At 31.4% G+C, this 19293-nt stretch overlaps 3 protein-coding genes across 3 annotated transcripts; 2 read left to right on the top strand and 1 right to left on the bottom strand.

Moving 5' to 3' along the window:
* The first annotated feature begins 1847 nt into the window (after positions 1-1847).
* LOC126780044 (DNA-directed RNA polymerase I subunit RPA49-like) lies at positions 1848-3085 on the top strand. Its single transcript, XM_050504298.1, has one exon. The coding sequence runs from the start codon at positions 1929-1931 to the stop codon at positions 3009-3011; it is 1083 nt and encodes a 360-aa protein (XP_050360255.1). The 5' UTR covers positions 1848-1928; the 3' UTR covers positions 3012-3085.
* A 775-nt stretch (positions 3086-3860) lies between these two features.
* Positions 3861-8833, bottom strand: LOC126779911 (zinc finger protein 91-like). Its single transcript, XM_050504095.1, has 2 exons — positions 8728-8833; positions 3861-7101 (listed from the first exon to the last, which is right to left on the bottom strand). Exon 2 carries the CDS (start codon positions 7095-7097, stop codon positions 4737-4739), a length of 2361 nt encoding a protein of 786 aa, XP_050360052.1. The 5' UTR covers positions 7098-7101; positions 8728-8833; the 3' UTR covers positions 3861-4736.
* A 1640-nt stretch (positions 8834-10473) lies between these two features.
* Positions 10474-18680, top strand: LOC126780032 (microtubule-associated protein 1B). Its single transcript, XM_050504281.1, has 9 exons — positions 10474-10748; positions 12192-12452; positions 13016-13130; positions 13497-13603; positions 13789-13907; positions 14182-14288; positions 14669-14800; positions 15226-15488; positions 16051-18680. The coding sequence occupies exons 2-9, from the start codon at positions 12384-12386 to the stop codon at positions 16291-16293; spliced, it is 1155 nt and encodes a 384-aa protein (XP_050360238.1). The 5' UTR covers positions 10474-10748; positions 12192-12383; the 3' UTR covers positions 16294-18680.
* Positions 18681-19293: the final 613 nt, after the last annotated feature.

Below are 19293 nucleotides of genomic sequence, written 5' to 3'. Positions count from 1 at the left end.
ATAAATACTTTATAATAAATAAATATATGTATTACTTGGTATTATAGTTGGTTTTGCGATTATAATTCTATTTCCGTGATACAATGAAGGAAATCACAGACAGACACACACAACAGACAGTAACAATACGCTCCCAATGATTATAATAATTTGTATTTTTGTCTATGGTATTGTAATTTAAAACTTTAGTTCCCAGAAACACTTTTGCAGTAAAATATAAGCACCTCTTTGGTTTATTTTTGTTCCGTTACGGAGAGACCATAAATATAATGATTTATGTTATTTTTTCACTACAGATAATATGAGAATATATGACGAAAACGACCAAAGTAATTATTTCATAGAAACGCAATCTAATAAAGATGCACATGGTAATATTTATTCGAAAAAATCTATCAATATCTGTGAATCAAGCAACATTGACAAGAATTTAGATGAAAACATTTCTTTAAGTGGTAACACTTTTGACAATAACACAACGAAAAAAATATTTACCTGTCAAAAATGTAACAAAGGCTTTAACAAGAAGTATTCACTCTCTAGACACGAGCTCGTACATTTGAATACTAAACTTTATAATTGCAACTTTTGCGCATTTACGACGAATTTTAAAAGAAATTTAAACGATCACATAAATATTAAACATATAAAAGTTAATATATACCAGTGTGAATTTTGTAGTAATAAATATTATTCAAAAAGATCGTTTAAAAAACATATGATGTGTCATATAAAAAAACAATAAGTAATTACTAAAATTAAGTTACATTTAAAACAAATTCTGAGTTACTAAGTTAATTATTAAGGTAACTTAAAGATTTAATATAATTTATTTAAATATGTCAAGAAATTATAAACAAATGAATGAAGTACGACTCTTTTTTAATAGTTTTATATCCCATATAAAGAAATATTAAAATAGTTGCTTATTTTTCTTCCATTGATTTTTTATATTTGCTTGTTAATTTCCAATAACACGTCGGTAATTGTTGACCCACAAATATTATTATATACAAAGAATAGACTTGTTAACTTGATAAGACTAATAATGCGATAATGGAAGCGTGGAAGCGTGAAAACGTGGAGTGCCATCGAATTATTATTATTTTCTAAATTCTTTTCAAACAAAATAAATTAGGAGAATTATAAAATATCAACCATATTGTTATCCTGGCAACCTAATATTGAGTTAAGCTAAAGATTGATTGTTGTTACTTGAGTAATAAAGAGATGAAGTAGATTAATAACATTTTATTGAATGCAAAAGGGTCACAGATGATTGGCTTTATAGTCTAACCTATGATGAGTTAGAAAACTGCGCGAAAATATAGTCTGGTTCATTCTGTGTATCATCAGTAACTTTACGATACTTGGTAACTTCCGATATAACCCAGTTGTAAAAAATCCTACAATTCACTCGCACTTCTACACATACACTTACATTCTCCATTCTCAAACATATACAAAAAAAACCACTACATACTCATCTCACACATATACACGTAACATATTATCTATATACAAATAACAGTACGTAAGAATATATAAGTAATAAATGAGTAAACTATGTATACTGAATAGCTATATATAGGAACGCTGCTTCCTTCCTGGACGCTGTGGGCTCTAATGGCTGTTAACAATCACATTTGTTAATTTTAGATTTTTTATCTTCCAATAAATAAATTAATTAATTAAAAATAATTATATAAGCTTATTAATGGATAATTTAGAAAAGGCAGTGAATAAGTTCTTTGACACAAGGTGATGATTGCAGATCTTTGCATATCTGTGATAGATAAAAAAAAAACCACACGTTCTCTTTGGAATTTTAGTCTCTGTCGTTGTCAAAATATGAATGTTGTTTATATTTTTGTAACCTACAATTATTACACGTGCATACAAAAATTGTTATTTTAATTTAAATTAAAATGACAGAAATAATTATCGACGATGTTTATCCCAAAGGGACGGTTTATCCCATGATTTTAAACTTCCAAAATGGTTATACAACTGATAACTTTAAAAACCAAGAATGTATTTTGGCTGATAATTCCGAAACCAATAATAAAACATTAGCCACCGAAATAGACGGTCTCGTATATGCCGGTGATGAAGAAAACGAAAGCTTGGGTAAGACTTTTATATTAGCACGCAATAAAACTACGGGTAAAGTGCGTTTGATCGAAACTGGTGTTGTGAACGTCAAACCAATCCTAAAGTTTGATCAAAACATATCGCAGCTACAGCTTGAAACGAGCCATTTAGAACTCAGTAGGAAGTTCGGTTCGAAGAAGCAGAAACAACGTATGGAACAGAAGGAAAAATTAAAAGTCAATATTGAAACTGTTACGGAGCAAATGAAAAATGTCACCCAAGAAATAACTGAAGAAAACTTAGATTTATCTTCATACAACAATGTTAATAACGACGATTTCTACATACCACCCATAAACCGCACAGCAGAAAAGGCTGAGGAAGTCTATGAAGTAGACAAGATTTTAACTGACGAACAATATGAAAAGATTCACTCAGAGCTAGAGGGTAAAGACTACACATCAGAAATGATACCACTTATAAAATCAATAATATCTAAGAAAACTTTATCACCAAAGCTTATCGTACTAGCAGTATATGCAAATTCTTTACTGTATCTATACACGACAATGGTGAAAGATATCACGAAGAAATCATTTGCAGCCTGTTCGATGTCTCTCACATTAAATAATATTATTTTAAATAACTTCCTGAGTGTGTCACATTCTAAACGAACAAGACCAGCACCGTTTAAGGACAAGTCACTGTGTCATGCAATAGTATTTTTGTTGTTAATTAACAATTTAAAAATTGAAATGGACGGTTTATGCGAGGCTCTAAAATTGACACCTAATACGGCAACTCTAAAGGTTCGTGTTACTGGAGCCTCAGTTATTACATCGGGTAATAAAAAAATAGTCCAATTAAAATTACCTCTTAATAAAACAGGATTCAGAAGAAGGAGTACCAAATTTTAAATAAACGATTTATATTTTAAAATTTCATTTTATTAATTTACCATGTAACTCATCTATGTAATATTTAATCAAAACTAATTACTGTCGTATTCTGCGAGCCAGTTTAATTAAATATTAAAGGCACAAGGAACATTTCGTATTGTGGGCATGAACAATATTTAATACTTCTTGCTGTACTAAGGTTAATGAATGAAGGTACTGGGTGAAAAAATTAAAAACAAAAAATATTGTTTGACATATTAATTATATATACTTTTTCATTACAAATATGAAAAAAATATATCTTATTGCACTATATACTACATTATAATAAAAATTAATTCAAAGTCAATACATAACATCTTTTAATGCTAATTAATATTTTATGGCAATGTTATGTAAAGTTTTATTCATAAAATTGTATATATTTTATTCTTTATTATACATTGTCAAAAATTAACAAAGACGACTAGATTGCCATTTGAAAAAATAATACCTGGTATCATTCTAGATGTGAGGGCTCAAACAATATCCCAAACAGGCTCCAAACCTCAAAGAGAGGAGGATGTAGGCCAGCAGTATGACATTATCAGGCTGTTATTTTACTTTTTTTATTTCCTATACATATATTAAATAGAAGATCTTTGTACTGTGAGATTTGACATAGTTCAAATATTATAAAGTTTTTATATAAAGGTGCAGAATGCTTAATTTTTTTTTTTCTTAAAAACTCGATTCAATCTAATCGTAAGAAAATAAAAACACATAAAATACTGAAGAAAGATATATAATAAAGTATCATAAAAAACGTTATACAGTTAATACATTCCTTAATATACAATCAGTCTTAATTATTTGATTAATACACATTGTTATAATCTATGATAACATTAATAATATATATTTGTTTTTGTAACCTTTTGTTACATCCAGTTTGTGAAATGCAGTAAACTTATTCTGTATGAAGGAACTCGTAATTCACTGGAAACGGGTGAGAAACTTCAGAAAGTGATTCGACATTGATCGTTATAATCATAATATTTCAAGAATACACGCATAGAATTGGTTTATCATCATAATTGAATTGTCTGCATTTCACAGAGCAATGAATGAGTGAGTGATAATAACTATTATTTTAATCCAGTTAAATTGCTCAAAAATTATATATAGCAAAAATCTTAACGCAAACTTTCTCCATTGGTTCGCCTCATAGATCGATGTGCTTAGTGCTATTTTTTTTACTTCCGATTATCGTCACTAGACAGCGCTGTTTCCATTCCATGCAAACCGCAGTTAATGTCAACACAATCGAATAAGTCGAAAAGGCACACTCGTAGCCACGAGCTTTTTCGGTTGAAAATCTCTGAGATTTCGACTTCGAATATCGAAACCGGCCGATTAAGAAATATTGACTTTTATATTCCAGATATTTTGTCACAAGTCAAAAGTGTAAAATTTCAGAACGGAACGGAACTCGCTTCAAATGCAGTAGCAAGCACACACACGAATACACCATACTAATATTATAAAAGCGAAAATAACTCTGTTTTCTTTTACACTTTACCGGTGAAATCGAACGACAAGGAAGGGCACAAACTACACAATGATACTTTATGCGTTATGTCATGGCACTTGATTTGAGTATAAAAATGTTATTTACTTTGCCTAGTTGGCTGATTTCTCTTCAGATTGGCCGGCGTGTACGAAATCGATCAAGATGACATTATTATCATCTTATTCATAATATTATGGCGTCATTGGTTCCAACTTAATGACACACTCGGAATTCATTTCGTCTACGGGTTCTATTTTGATGTCACTCGTTGTACTCTCCGGTTCCATTATTTCGTTATACTCAAAATCATCGGCGTCACTCATTTCAGTCGTACATAGCTCGCTCAAATACAATTTACTCTTGGATATATCGAATGTCTGCTTGTATCTTTGTATAGCGTACTCTAAGCTTGAGTAGGACGTGACACAAGTTTCACATTTAAATATTACGGAATCACGAAGATGTTTTAGCTTTTGATAAACACTGAAGTAAAAATCATCGTTGAAGTTCTTTAAGCATTCACCGCAATCGACGTTAAAAGTACGATTTCTAGAACCATAAGTCGCTAGTTCGTCGACATTAAACTCGCAGTGGAATTTCTTTATGTGCCGTTTCAAAGTTTTTCTGGTACTAAAATCTTTCATGCATATTATGCATCGTGGCAGCGGCTTTTGCTGTGACGTCGGCACATTGATGTGGTAGCTCTCATTGTGATGGTCAAACCTCTCCTGACCTTTGAAAACCATGTTGCACTCTTCGCATTTATAAATCTCGTCCTCAGCCAAATGTTTCGTCGACAGATGTATATTCAGGGCTTCGATCGACGTGAACGAAACTGAACAAAGATCACACGGATGCGTATTCATATTGAAAGAATGCAGTAATTTCAGGTGAATTTTACAGGATTTCGCTGATTCGAAACGTTTTTGGCATATATGACATTGAGGAAATGCCGTGGAGTCTGGATGTTTCGTTCTAACATGCTTCCTGAGACTTCGCTTCTCCTTAAAAAGCGTTTCACATTCAATACACTTATATCTCTGCATCCCTAAATGGGTGTACTCGATATGCCGTCGTATATTTCTCTTTGATTTAAACTGTTTATCACAATAATCGCATTTCGACCACGCATCATTATTGTGAACGATTTTCATGTGAGACGCCAAATAGTACTTATTGTTGCATATTTTTCCACACGATTGACATTCGACAGCTTGTTCGGTCGTGTGTTTTAATTTAACGTGATGTTTCAGAGACCTTTCACTGTAATATATACGATCACAGTGTATACATTTGAAGGACGCTTCGGACGAGTCGTCCATGTTCGTAGAGGATATGTTCGAATCTGCGACTTGAGCTTGTGGATGAAAAATTCTCGTATGAAATTTCAAACTCGATATATCCGTGAACAATTTGTCGCAATGGCTGCACGAGTTTACATTATCGGGCGGGAAACAGATTTTCTTATGATCTGTCAATGTTTCTTTGCTGAAAAACTTGCTGAAGCAGACGTTACACGTAGAGAGATTGTATTCCCTATCATGATGGGAACGCATGTGATCCTTTAAATCGTAAACAGTCGAAAATGCGTTTATACAATATTCGCAATTGTAGAACAATAGATTCTGTTTCCTTGGCTTCTCTGAGCTCCAAGTCGCTTTTAAGAGCGTTTTCTTGCAATAGCTATAGAACTCTTGGAACGAATGCTCAGACTTAATATGATACCTCAATCTGGACTCGTATTCAAAGCCATTGTTACAAAATTCACATTCATAGATACGACTAGAACCAGCTGCATCGTATTCATTGGAACTTGAATTTTCTTGTCTATGGCAGAACAGTACATGATTTTCAAGACTGTCCTTGCCAATGAATGTCTTTGAACAATGCTCACAGTTAAACTGCGAATAATTGTAGGCGGTGTGAGTCCGTGCGTGACGTCGTAAGCTCTGATTAGACGTGTACACCTTTGGGCATATGTCGCATTTGTACTCGCCCCTTTCCCCATGATTCATTTCGACGTGCCTTTTCAGATTTCGATTGTTCGTGTACACTTTACCGCACAGGTTACATTTAATGAGACCTTTAAAGACGGAACTATGCGCGGATTGTATGTGGGCTATTAACGAGTGCTTACCTTTAAAAACTTTATGGCAGTTATCGCATGTGGGGTACTCGATATCCGGGTTGTGTAATTGATTAACATGTCTTTTCAAATTACGATCAGTCGTGAATGTCTTGTTGCATATTTTGCAACGGATGTCCTGTCTGCCCCCTTGCAGATGGACTGTTATCATGTGTGACGTGATATTTTGCTTTCTCGTGAATATTCTACCGCATATATCACACTCTGGCAAACCCTGGCCGAACCTGTTATGGCCTCTCGACAAATGGAGCTGCAGTCCAGCGGGGCTGCCAAATCTTTGATTGCATATATCACAGTAGCATGACGAATTGAGGTGACAGTTTTCAATGTGAGTTTGAAGATTGTATTTTCTAGTGAACGAACGGGCGCAGTAATCGCAGACATAGTCTGTGTGGCTCTGTGACATTTTGCTGAAACAAAATTATATAATCTGTATTATTTATAAAAAAAAAAAAATATACCAATTTTTTTCGTTTACTTGCATCGTTGGCCAATCCTGAGTTATAATCAAAATATTAATATATTAATTCTCTAACTGATAAGAAAGTTAGTTAAAATCCAATTACACCTTCACAGATATTGCCCAAAGCAAGTTAAAGAAAATACTCGGTTAACTCTTTCTTTGAACTTTTAACAGTATTTGTTATTCATTTAAAGGGATTGGTTCACAGCTATATAGCTTTAATTAAATATCTAAAGATGATATAGCCACTTGGAAATTATTTGCAGTTTAAAAAAGGGAAATGTAAGTAGAAAAGTTCGAGTAGGAAAGATCAAGCTCGTGCCATTGGAGAGGCCTATGTCCAGCAGTGGACAACGAAGGATTGATGATGTATGTATGTAAGTAGAAAATATAGGTATCATATTGAAGTACCTCTGTAATGACATTTTTAAGTTATGGCAATTGGCAAGTTACCAAAATCAAAATTTTTGGCAATCTGTCTTTGATAATCTTTGGAAAGAATCACAAATGTAAATAATTAGCTCGTTATATTATAGGGAAAAACCGAGGCACCGTTTTAGTTTTTATTTCATTAAAATTGGTTAATCAAGTCCATTTTTAATTAAATATATAAAACCAAAACATATATTTTATTTGTCTTCTAGCCTTATATATATTCTATATTTTTTCTTTTTATTTTTTTTAAGTACACGGTAGAGTTCTCCAAGTGGTTAGCACATGTCAATTTTAACTGATATTGACATCATCAAATCCAGGCTAGCACCACTGAACTTTTATTTCATGTACAATACAGTAACAGCCTGTTAATGTCCCACAGCTGGGCTAAGGCCTCCTCTCCTTTTTGAGGAGAAGGTTAGGAGCTTATTCCACCACACTGCTCCAATGCGGGTTGGTAATACACATGTGGCAGAATTTCAATTAAATTAGATACAGGCAGATTTTCTCACAATGTTATCCTTCACCGTCGAGCAAGAAATGAATTATAAACACAAATTAAGTACATGAAAATTCAGTGGTGCTTGCCCAGATTTGAACCCACATTCATCGGTTAAGATTTTTCGTTCTAACCACTAGGCCATCTCGGCTTTTTTTTCATGTGTTTATGCATAATTTTAATTGTATCTGATTTACTCTGTTATTAACAAGGATGAGAAAGAGTAATGTACGAGTTTCTTGCCAGTTCTTCTCAGTAGAATTCCGAACAGGACTTTACATTTAATTTGATTCAGTAATATGATAATTCAAAATGTGCCCTTATTTTTATTACATTTAAAATTTTAATTAAAAAAATTCGCACTCTTGATGAATTTGCTCTTTATTATATTGTATATGAATACAGATAACATTCAAATAACGATTTATATACTTATCTACATATCATTGACATCAAATTTTCGTAATTACATGGAGCGATTATAGAATTAATGACTTATATTTGCTTAACAATGAATAAAAACGATTGTGGCTCTAGTCTCGATTACGAACATATTGAAACATAGATAAGCGAAGTACTGGAGTAATGCAAAGAACAAAAAATGAACAATAATAATAACATTTAAAAAAAAAGACTTACTTTCTTTACACGAGCTATGTCCCCATATTAATGAATAATTAAAGACTTTTCACTGTAGTTAAGTTCTAAAACACAACCAATATTGCAAGCATACATGTAATTTAACATTTATCTTATTGAATCCAAAAACAAATAAGATTTTATATTGCTTAATTCACATATTTTTCTATTTAGATAAATTTAAGCGCCTAAATAAAAGCAGCAGTACAAATAAAGATTTTTTTTTGACAGTTCATTGACATATGGTAGCTTGACGCATATTTTTTTCCCCTTTTCTAGCGTATATTTACGCTATTTGAGCGCAAAATGTTCTGCCAGTGTCACGTATAAAATAGATGTCACATATGAGATTATTCGGTTTCAAAATTTGAATTGTTTAATGATGATGAGTGAAAATTATGTTATTCTACAGTAGATATCTTAAAAATATTACAATTAAATAAAAAATATTTGAACACAACAACGCATATTTAAATATAGCTAAAGTTAAAGTACAGAAAGAAAATAGGTACATTACAAAAATAAATAAAACAGTAGGTATTATTTTTTATTAAGCTAAGTCGATAGTGAATAGTAGTTATGAAGATTAAGTAAGCTATGTTTACTAAAACAAAGAATTCACGTAAATTTTTCATAATATAAGACTTGTTATACACTATAATAACATTAAATGTTTTAATTTTATTCCGTAAATAAGCAATATTATAACCATATATATAAGGTACTATATTTCTTTTTTATTTATTTGAAACTAAAATAATTTCGATAATTATATATAGACTTGAAAAAATGTAACCAGATTAATGATTAACGATTTTGGTTACAATGTGTAATCATCAACCACAATTACAGTATAACGAAAGTACTGGTGGTAGGGCTTTGTGCAAGCTCGTCTGGGTAGGTACCACCCACTCATCAGATATTCTACCGCAAAACAGCAATACTTGATATTGTTGTGTTCCGGTTTGAAGGGTGAGTGAGCCAGTGTAATTACAGGCACAAGGGACATAAAATCTTAGTTCCCAAGGTTGGTGGCGCATTGGATATGTAAGCGATGGTTGACATTTCTTACAATGCTAATGTCTAAGAGCGTTGGTGACCACTTACCATCAGGTGGCCCATATGCTCGTCCGCCTTCCTATTCTATATAAAAAAAAAAAGTAATCAAAAAGAATATATGTAATTAGAAGATTAAATTTTATAAAAAAATGTAGCCGACCTGATGATAAGTAGTCACCATCGCTATAGGCATTGGCAGTTGGCACTTTAAAAATATCAACTATCATACTCAGTTGTTATGTCCTTTGTGTATGGTATTTGCTTACTTGCCCCTTTAAACGGAGCACAATAATTATAAATATTGCCGTTGATTCGTCAAATATATGCTGAGAAGAAACCTACTCTTTTGGGTAGCAGCTTTTGCTACGGACTTGCAGAAACGAGACCAAGTGAGAATTTAATAGCTTCTAAAATAATAGGTATAATATATGTTCCGTATTTTGTTTAATATATGTTATATATATAATATAATACATAATCCAAATTCCTTAAGTTTTACATAAATTTTCATCAAACTGTACCCGCCTATTTTTATTCCAAGACAAATGAATACTATAATTTCTTCATAAAAATTTACGTCAAAAGTAGAATATCATGGCATGGCAGTCATTTTGACATTATTTTGGCTTTACTAAATTTACAAGAGTATGATTCTTTCATTTAAGTAATTTATTTATCAAATTCCAAATTTAATCGCTTAAAATAAACATAGCCGGCATTTTCAAAGTTGCGAAGTTAGTTTATTATCGTGGAGTTAATCTGCACGAAGTTCACACCCGTCGCCATTAACGCCACGAAGTAGGTACGCGAATCGGAGATTGGACTGGCGCAGTGAAATAGTGTTATTTAGGTTATAGTGTTAAAATAATACGTAATTGTGCAACGAAAACAGCAATAAAACACTGGAAACATTTTACAATATAAATTAGTAAACCGAAGATAGCAATAAAACGGTATAATGTGTAAGTATTATATCAATCAAGTTAATGCACACGTGTTTGAAATAATTTCATGGTAAAATCACTTACGTACAAATTGAGCGATTATAAATTACACGCCAGTCGCCAACTGTACTATGTTCGCGCTATCTAAGTCCTACAAGACATCGAAACTCGGTCATTTATTATTTTTGTGTAGGCTATTTTCGTCTTTAGAATTGTGACTGAGCGCTAAAATTCACCTTTAACTCTCTCTTTTAATTTTACAATAATACGTACATTGCGCTTTAGATGTAAATATTATATTAAGTATAGCGTTTTATTATTTTCTACGTCCTGTGTTATTATTTGCTTTTCTATGATATCCATAAAACTATACAATTGCGTAAACAATTCGTACAAACTTTTAAAAGTTATTGAGATATATTTTGATTAAAAATTCTTTGTTTGACAGTAGAAAAGTATTTTTAATTATAATATAACAATATTATGTTAGTTAACGAATCCGCAAAATATATATATAAAAAAAAAATACATCAACATAATGATGAAATGAAATTGGTTATTGAGTTTTACACTACCCTGGAATCATTTTAATTTAAACATGTATATTTTTAAGTGCACAAAAACAATGTTTGATTTAATAAAATGTTATTTTTTCTATTGTTGAAAATAAGTTATAAAATTCATGAAACAGTCAACTTTATATTTAGTTACTGTTAAATGAGGTTATTGAGGACAATATAATATTTCATTTAAAACTAAATATTTATCCTTATATATTTATTTTGCGGTACAATGCACAGATTTTATACCACTTCAAGAATATTGTTAAGGACTTTTTGTGATAAAGAACATTATAAAAGTAATGACCTTTTAGATAATAATGCATCTTGTGAATGAAGCAATCACCCCAAACCAAAAGTTTCCATTAATAATATATACATTAAACTTAATTTGGAACATTAATATAAAAATATTAATGTTCTCCAGACTTATTTCTGCCACGGCGGCCAATCTCAAGAGAGATTAGCCAACTGCGCAGGAGATATTATAGTGCACATGTGTGTGCGCAAAAAATATAAAAAATCCTACTTCAATTGAATCAAATTCCTAGCTCTCATAATCCGATTGGATGGCAATCCTACACTACTGAAAAGAGTTCAAGTGCAGGACCAACGGCTTTACCTGGGAAATGGTAATTTAAAAATACATAAAGTACCAGCAAAACTGGCAAATTGTATCTCTAATATAAGGGACATATCTTAGTTACTGATGTTGGGGGCATACTGTCAATATAAGGGATGGTTAATATTTCTTACCACACCAATGTCTGGACAGTGGTGAATTTTTAGCGATAGACATATTTGCCAGTCGACCTACCCTAAAAAAATAAAAAAAATATATATACCAACATCCCTTTATATATGAGAAAATAAAATTAATTTTGAATATTTCTCTTTACAGTCAATGAATGTCAGATATGAAGAAAGATAAAACCACAAGTGGATTGAAACTTATGACGACAGTGCCTTAAGATAAAAATAATAATTAGAATTAAATTAACGAAAGCAGTATTTTGTTTTTATTATTTGCTGTTAGATGTTTAGAGATATAAGGAAGTAGCAACTTTTTAACTTATAAGTTAGTGCTGCAAGCATGAAAATTCCAGAGACATCAGCTAACGCTGGCGCTTATTATGGCAGTGAGGACAATATACAGTGGCAGGTAGGTTTTTTTTAACAGCGTATCGTCATTACAAATACTAAATGTAATATAAGTTAATTTTTACTTAAGTGTCTATAAATGTTTACTTAACCCAAGAGTCTGAATTCAAGTTTGAACAAGCACTATCTTTTTCTGTGTTTAATTTGTGTTTATATCCGTCTCGGCAGTGATGGGAAACTGCGTGTGCATTGGAGTAGCATGTTGGATAACCTTTAAATGTAATTCTAAGAAAATGGAGACATTTTTAATCTGTTAATTTTATTTCTATAAAGTAACTAGTTTTTATCTATGTCATTGTTCGCATTTACATTTTTCTGGTATTTTAGTACTATATAGTATCCGTATGAAGCATAACCTAAAATTAAATATATACTAGTAAGTAATTAAAAAGAAGGATATGTCAAAGCTACCAATAGTATAAAACAATCACAAAATAAGTATATTTTTTTCATCATAATTCTTAACTAAAAAATTATTCTTAATATGCAGGAACTTATTTCATTGAACTATATTTTTAGCCCACTAGTGGACAATTGCCTTCATGAACATGTTTATTTTCACAGCCAAACGGCGTAATCATTGACAACGGTGTTGGTGGCGGTGTGGTTGGTAGTGGAGACGCTGGTCACCGCCCTGCAGTGTACTCAGTACCTATACCGAGAGGACACATTCCTGGTGGTAAGAAAACTGTCTACATTGATTATTATTCGAATAGAAATAGGCAAGTTTCCTTCATTTATAGAAATTTGTTAACCTTGTGGAAGCTCAGCCATAATATATACTTGTATTATTGTGTTTTACAAGGTTGGATGTGCATAGACATTGAACCATATAGCTTACATACATAGGATTAAAGGCCGGCAACACACCTGCAAGCTTTCGGATGTTGCAGGCGTACATAGGCGGTGATACTCACTTTCCATCAAGTGAGCCTCTTCCGCGTTTGTCCCCTCGTACATAAAATAAACCATGGTGTATGTAATCTATATAGCCCACTTCTTTCTACTTAAATATCTTATTTAAATGTCTGTCTATGAATTTTAGGATACGTAATGGCAGGAGCAGCTTACCCCGGTGCTGCATATATCGAGTCTCAGGATGACTTCGAAGACTACATGTGGATGGAAAACGAAGAGGAGTTTGATAATCAGGTTTGTTTGTAATTTTTATATTTTCTTACAAGTCTGTGAGGCATGAAAATGATGAATACAACAGTTAATTAGTAAGACCCTTGAACAAAGTATTATTGCCAGTGGTGACCACTTAGTATCATGTGGCCAGCCTGCCTATTTCTTTCATAAAATAAAATGCTATAATGTCTAAATTTTGCTTTCAGGTCATGCAGCAATTAGAGGAAGAAGCATTAATGGAACAGTGTATAGAAGCAATGCTGGAAGATGAACAAAGAGAGCAGAGACAGAGACCGGTTTCAAACGGACACAATCACTACCCAATGTGAGTGAAACTTTTATTGTTAAGAATTAAACTTATATATGATGATGACAATGTCCTCCTGACCATTTTGACGTGGAAGCTGCCAATTTCGAGGGAGACTAGCCAACTGCGCAGGTCATATTATATGTCCTATCATCATTGATTTTAATTTCTTAGTGTCATGAAGCCTTACGGGCCTTGAGGACTCACTGGCTAGATGACGAGATTCTTAACGATTTCGATTGCTAATGGTCATATGTTGAACATGTATTAATAGATAAAAATATTTTTTCAGGACAAGTAACGGCATATCATCTCTGTCATTGGAAGAAACAGTTTCGAGATCTAAGTTGAACCCGCTTGCTGCTGAATTTATTCCCATCAGAGCCAGATCCTCTCCAGGTAAACAGTATAACTAATATAAAAAAAACCACTTTGACTTAATTTTAATGAAAGTCCTTACGACTCACTTTAAACTAAATAAAAGTAACTGGCAATTTTTTGACAGAAAAACATGATAATTTTTTTAGGCTGATTTGGGACTTTATTTCTTGCCAAAAATGAAATCCTTTGTTTTAGTTGGCACGTAAGGAGGGTGGAACTGCACATTTTATCACCCCATTCTGGTTTGCCCTCCTGTGTTTGTTGCACTATAATATCTGCAGGGTGCTTTGTTTGGAAAACCCCAATTCTGAACAAAGACAGCCGTGGCCAAAATTTGCCATAAAAATGATGTTCCTCATATAACAATGAATATTAATATTTTGCTTTAAAATTTGAAGAAGCACAAGATACTACAGAGACAAAAACAGAAGTGGAAAGCGCAAAAGAAACAGTCTCCGTTCCGCAGGAGAAACCCCAGCAGCCGGATGAAGTTGACAGCAAACCAACTCTGGAAGAAAGTAAAACAGCAGGTTAGTAAAATAATTCCAAGTAATTAATTACAAATATGACTTTCAGAGGTTAAAATCATAGTCAAAGTAATAGTCCATGTGATACAATGGACGGATTATGTTTATCTCGAAGTTAATAAAAAATTAACACGACAATTTCGAAGTGTGCTATGCTATGTTCGAATACTTATATAAACTCACATAATACTATTCACTATTACTGTGTGAGTGTAACCAAAGTTATTGGTTGGTGATTCATTTACATTGTAAGGCATATTTATTATCACTTGTATTTGTTAATATAGTACATAGTCAGAGTGATTGGTGGTGACCTCCTACCATCAAACGGCCCATTTGCTAGTCCGCCTATATGCAAACTAAAAATTGATTTGTATAAATTCAGCTAAAGGTACTAATAGTAATTATAAAAATTGTATTAATTATAGAACCCATCCCAGTCCCGACGGAGCCGCCGGAAGTGAGCGCTGCAGACGTACAGCCGATAGACAAGAAGCTAAAAGATAGTAAGAAGGAAACGAAATCTAAGCCGGATGTTAAGAAAGTTATAAAAAATGAAACCGAAAACGTTAAAAAGACAAAACCGGTCCCGGTGAAAACTGACAGTAAAGTGACTTCAAAGAAGAAGGAAGTAAAAGTTGTTAAAAGTGAAGTGAAGGAGGAAGATGTGCCCGGCGCCGACGTTGTCAAAGTGAGTTGAATACAATGTTTCAAATTTACAATATATTTAATGTCTTTAAAGTCTCATTCTTGTTTCTGTGTGTCTGTCACAGCCTATTTTCGTAATATATTTATAAACTTATGATATTGGACATTTAAAATAGAAATAAGAAATAATCGCACCATGTATATTTCATTTATATATCAAATGAAAGTTTTATATAACTTTAGAAACAAAATATGCAAAAATCAAGCAATTTTCATCTCCTTATCACACACAAACTTGACTTTTATGTTGCTTTAATGACTAGCCTGTAGGCTGCAGATCCTGACGTCCCATGATAAAACATTATTGATACAATATACAACAAATATGACTTTCAGAGGTTACAACAATATACATTATTGATAACAAATATTGATTATTTTCTCTTAAGATAGGAATAGTGATAGTGAAGGAAACGTGAATATTGGTCCTGCGCTTGAACTCTGATCGGTCGTATCGTGTCGTCGCTCATATTATTGGAGTTGATAATTCATTAAAAACACCTTTTTATGGAATTAGTAAAACTAAATAAACACATTCTTTTCAGCAATCAACACCACCACCGACAGAGGAGTCACAAACAGGAATCAAACCCATTAATTACGCTGCCGCGGCGAAAGCGAATAAGCCCAAGAAAGCAACAACACCGCCGATTGTGGAAAAGACTCCGCAACCTACGAAAACCGATAAACTTGTAAAGCCAACAGAGAAGCAGGAAAAGAAACCACAATTAAAAGACAAAGTAAAAGTAGAGAAACCAGTTGTACAAAGAAAGAACTCCACAAAGTAATAATAAAATTGAAAGTGTACAAAAAGTAATAAAAAAAAAACAAATTATTTTTGCACTGGCAACCCTGATGTACAATGTCAACAAGGTTCTAAACTTTATTATCAACGAGCAACACCGCCAGTTTTGTATGTATATAGTTCTGTTTTTATATATTGTGATATTTCCCGTTAATTGCATTTTTTTCTTAAAACGAGGAAATAAAAAAAAATATATAGTGTAAAAATCATAATATAATTGTACAAGATTATAATTAAAAAAAAAAATTGTTTAGGTTAGTGGTGCGGGTTTTTGTTGTACAGATAGACAAACAAAGTTCATGCATAATTAAAAAGCATAATAATTTCAAATATACATCTTCAGAACTCTACAAATCTCTTTGAATAAACTAATATCACTATAAATTTTACTATTATTATTTAAAAACTTTCAACAATGAATTTTTACCAGCCATTCGTCATTTTTCATTAATTTCATTCATTATGTTTAGTTATATTGAACTTGTTCCATCAATGAATTAGTTAATAACTAAATACCTAAAGGTTGCTTGACAATGGCCTCTTAGCAGGTCTCCCATAGGTTGTAAAAGTTTATTAATGTTATTTGTATAACATTTTAATAACACAATACACCATTAAATACACCAATAATTGCACTTTCCAAAAGGTACAAACTACATCAAAATTAAACGTAATAACATAACCTTATCGTCAATTATTACTGGTTGATCTGATTTTTATAGTTAATCTTCATTTTATCTTAGAGAATAAATCGAATAATCATTTAAATTTATTACTTAGAATGACCAACATGCTACGGTGATTGGTTTTTCAGAATTCGGAGGTTGAATAATTTAGGATAGTTGGATATTATACGAGTCTAGGATATATCCATAGAAAGAAAGTGAAATTAGTGAAAGTCGTATTATGGAAAATTATAATTGCTATTACTGATTAAATGTCAAAATTTTTAATGTTACAATTTGTTTGAATAAATTGAAAATAAGTTTTGGCTCATAAGTTTTATATTTGGTCTTGAATACGCATAATAATTTAAAATCATTAATAAATACAATACAAGTAGAAATATCACTCTATTTTTTGAAGATGTGTATGTTTTTACAATATTCTGTGTATAGAGATGTTTATGGAATGTTACTGCAAAAATCCGCGCCATATTATTATAATTAAATATAACAAAAAGAGCCTCCAATTAAGGCTGTCCACTAATCGTATAGAGCATAGATAATTATAAATAAAAAAAAATGTACATTTTTGTGAACGTCGAAAAAATGTATAATAAAAAAAAGCACGTGTTGAGTGTTATGGGTATTCAGTTATTTTAGCACTAAGTTTATATAGAATAGAGTTTTTGTAGATTTTAAAATATAGACGTAGATATGAAATGTGCACTCCAGTCTCCAATAGTCAACATTTCATTTATTTTTTTGGTTATTAAATTTAAGTTAGGCCGAAAAATATAGCCAATGTCACGTTGGACGATAAAATATAATAAAAAACAAAGTTAAGAATAACTTTCAAACGATCTTTACAGTATTCGAGCATTTGTTTTTTAAATTTTTTATATTTATTTTTGTCGTACACTAATACAGTTATACACAAATAATTTAATAGTATGTCAAAATTTAAATATAATCTGGAGCCAATTTGTAAAGGGAAGTCAATAATTTTGGCGCCAATATTCCCAAATGTCAACTTGACAGAAATAAATTATGAAATTTCCTCAAACCATAAAAATTTCCAACTATTTAAAAAAAAAAAGTATTGACGGATTGCACAGTTCATATTATTTTCGGCATAATATTTGGATGTTGCAAGATTCTCAAAAATATACCATTTTGGTAGAAATATCGTACCATTTGGTGAGTTTTGTTGACTTGCTATAGCTATTACATTTTATTATAATATTGAATTTATCGTTTACAATTATAGGATATAAAAGTGTATTTAATAGAATTGGTCATAGTTTTGTTGAAATTTAATAAATAAAGACAGCGTTAGTGTCGATTGCAATTTATAATTAAAAAAAAAAATTATATAGTCTGTTGAACGTAATCACTGCCTTTACGACAATTTATCAGATTTAGAATCAATTTCAAAGATACAAAGTAAATTTTAATAATTACTCGATTTTTGAAGTACAGCGCTTAGTAAACATATGTTATGGATATTTTTTTTATAATTATAAAATTAATAAAATCTTAGGAAAGTTATTAAAAAATATATATCTAAGTTTTGAAAATTGTAATCTATTATCGTAATTCATTGTTTTTTTTTCAAACGTCATTGTATAATATTATTACGTAATTGTATGTTATATCTTAGTTTTAAAACATTAGACGACGCATGGGTCCGGTCATTTTGTTTTTTTTATTAATAATATCAAAACAATTTAATATTATTGTTATTAATTAAATTCATCGGAATATGTTTAAGATGATGTTAATAGCAATTGAATTGATTGTAAGAAATTGTACAAAATTGCAAAAATTTTTTTTTTCTTTACTGTGCTCGAGCTCATGTTTAGGTATGTTTAATTTTATACGATTTCAAAAAAATTGTATGTTAACTGATTATGTCAAAATTGAATATTTTGGTTGGTCATAAGCGAAATCTGTCAATACATGTACAATATTATAAACAAATAAGTATTTTTATTTTCTTTCCTCAAAAACACATATTTGATCACGCCGTCTTATAGCGGCTTCACAAGAGTCAATTAATTGTCAGTGATGCCAATTCCTACAGAATATTCCCCCTAGGATTAACTTCAAATTCCCCTAAAATTTTGTTGTACACTGAGTTTGAGAGGTAATTTCAAGTAAAAATTAAAAATACATTCAAGTAGTGTAAAATAGCTGTTGTATTTATGCGGGTGCATTTTACACATTTACATATATTAATTAATGACTTAATAATATTAATTATGATAACAATGAAATTAAACGATTTTTATTTTTCATTCAGTGACCAGAAATCGAGC

This window comes from Nymphalis io, chromosome 30, assembly GCF_905147045.1.
Source record: "Nymphalis io chromosome 30, ilAglIoxx1.1, whole genome shotgun sequence".
NCBI lineage: Eukaryota > Metazoa > Arthropoda > Insecta > Lepidoptera > Nymphalidae > Nymphalis > Nymphalis io.
The sequence above is the reverse complement of the archived record's forward strand: the minus strand, read 5'-3'. Positions and strand labels throughout refer to the sequence as shown.